Genomic DNA, 2,221 nt, shown 5'->3' with positions numbered 1-2,221 from the left:
CTCTTAACTCTGACGGCAGGTAAGAGTTCAGAGAACACATGTAAACCTCCCCTCCCCTCCCCAGCAATAAATAAATAATGATCAACAATAAAAATACTGGACTCTTAACTCTGAAGACTATTAAGAGTTCAGAGATACCCCTAGAATCCGACGTAGACTCCGACATAACCCCAACTCTGACCGAACTCTGAACTTTCTCTGAAATCATGGAAATATTCAAGAGTTCAACTCTGAAGTCAGTCCGCTAGGGAAGGCATAGTATCCCTTTATCATTGAGTTCGTTCTTTCGAGGAATTGGTAAAGAGCGGATGTCTTCCGAGCGTATTAAATAAAGTCAAAGTAACAAAGTTTCTTTTCACTTATTTACCGGTTGGGTTATTTAAATTATCGCATTTCCAATAAACGAAATAATACACTGTAGCTCACTGGGTTAATTTACTATAGGACTGTCAGAGAGAATTTATTCTAGGTATTTATTTGATCACTTTATTCTTTGATTTTTTTTTAATATCTCACAATATTCTGGTGCCGAATGCATCATCAGCCAGAATAATTGTTCGAAAATTTATTTGGCTATCCAACGGTAAAGAACTAAATTTCAATTTGCAAGATTATGATTCCCTGATACCCCATTATCAATTCCATGAATAAATGATCAATAACTTTGAGAATCATTTCAGTGAAATTATTTGGATATCTACAAATTTGAAAAGCCATTTTTCAAATTTAAGTTATAAAAAGAGTCGATAGAATCTCATGAATTACCATCAAAACGAAATGAAAATCCCATAACTCGTGACCATGAACGCGTCAATTGATTGATACCGCTATTGACCAAGGTCCGCATAAAGAGAGCAGTTCGAGAACAGTATCGTCTTATTATACTGACTCGTGTCTCTTCTATTCCCCCTCTTCCCCCTCTCTCCCCCTTGCAAAGAGTAAATGCGTGTTTCACCGGACCTCTGAGTCCGGATTGTCGCCGCAGTAGTCGGTCATCATCGGTGGTCATTGTTGGATCTTTCACGAGACGCAAAATACTACAATAAATCATATAGTTACATATCTACAACTGATACTGATGCCAACGCTCAATCATCGTTCCTCACTGGCTTAAACCACTCATTGAATAAAAGAACAACATAAAATGCGAAAATAAATGTCAAATATCATTCAGTTTAAAAATTTCCACCAACTAATTAATTAATTCATCAATAAAATAACTAGAATTCATTTTGAAACCAATAGGATCGAGGTTTCATCAACAACTACAGAGTTGTCAAAAAGGTACGTAAATCGTTTTCGTTTTCACAGAATTTATTATTTCTCAATTTATTCATTCCTTGAATATAAAATTTTATTCGGATAAATAACGGAATAAAAATAAAGTCGGCGGTCAACATCAGGACCTACAGAAGGAAAACACGATAACAGAACAGTGTAAACATGAGATAAAGAGTCAAATGAAAGTGAAAAGAGAAGAAAAGAGGAGACAAGAAGAAAAAAGTAACAGAGGAATTTATTCCATTAGTAATTGACAGTTTTGTGGTAAAAACTATAATAATTCATCTGGAAGCCGGTTGTTTTTCATTGGCGGCGGCAAGGAGAGGGCGGGAGGGGTTTATCATCAATCTCAGCCGGCGAAGACGAATTCGTTTGTAAATAATCGCTGTACTTTGCACTTTGGGCTTCGATGCTTGAGTTGACACTTTGAAGAGGCCGGCGTTTTTTGCTTGGATTTTGCACTCGAAATTAATGTCTGGGAATCGAGACTTGAGAGTTTATATGATTTATCAGTTGGTGATGATGATTTTACTTGTTGGAGGAGGAAAGCGGTGTAAGGGGAGAAGAGGGTTTTCACAGGGACAGTGTGAAATAGTTGACAGATAAATTGTTCAGCGAGGGGTCGGACGGTGATTAATTTATCTTTTGATAGTTTAGGTTTTTATTTTTAGATTCCGCCGTTACCCATTGTCTTTTAACAGAGCTTTTTGTCGCTGTTGCAGGGGGGAGAATGAGTGCACCAACATCGTCTCACACGGTAAATAGTGATAATTTTTGCAGTAATTGAGGGATTTGAAGGAGAGTGGTGGAAAATACCGTGGGTGATAAAATTAGAGGGGGNTCTCCCGCCCCACCCCAGAAATAAATAAATAATGATTAACAATAAAAAAACTAAACTCTTAACTCTGATGGCAGGTAAGAGTTCAGAGAAAACATGTAA

General features: G+C 37.1%; 1 protein-coding gene across 5 annotated transcripts in view; it reads left to right on the top strand.

The window, feature by feature from the left end:
• The first annotated feature begins 939 nt into the window (after positions 1–939).
• LOC107042131 overlaps positions 940–2,221 on the top strand; it is a 20,013-nt gene continuing 18,731 nt past the window's right edge. The window contains exons 1-2 of one of the 5 annotated variants that reach the window (XM_015263029.2): positions 940–1,284; positions 2,004–2,038. In XM_015263029.2, coding sequence (XP_015118515.1) covers positions 2,012–2,038 — 27 coding nt within the window. In that variant the 5' untranslated portion in view covers positions 940–1,284; positions 2,004–2,011. Of the gene's footprint in view, positions 1,285–1,649; positions 1,911–2,003; positions 2,039–2,221 lie in introns of those variants that run through there. The other 4 variants (XM_015263025.2, XM_015263028.2, XM_015263026.1 and 1 more) reach the window with 4 other exon arrangements.

This window comes from Diachasma alloeum, unplaced genomic scaffold (assembly GCF_001412515.2).
Source record: "Diachasma alloeum isolate Michigan unplaced genomic scaffold, Dall2.0 Dall_scaffold_00422, whole genome shotgun sequence".
Classification (NCBI taxonomy): domain Eukaryota; kingdom Metazoa; phylum Arthropoda; class Insecta; order Hymenoptera; family Braconidae; genus Diachasma; species Diachasma alloeum.
This window is presented reverse-complemented; position numbering and strand designations above follow the sequence as displayed.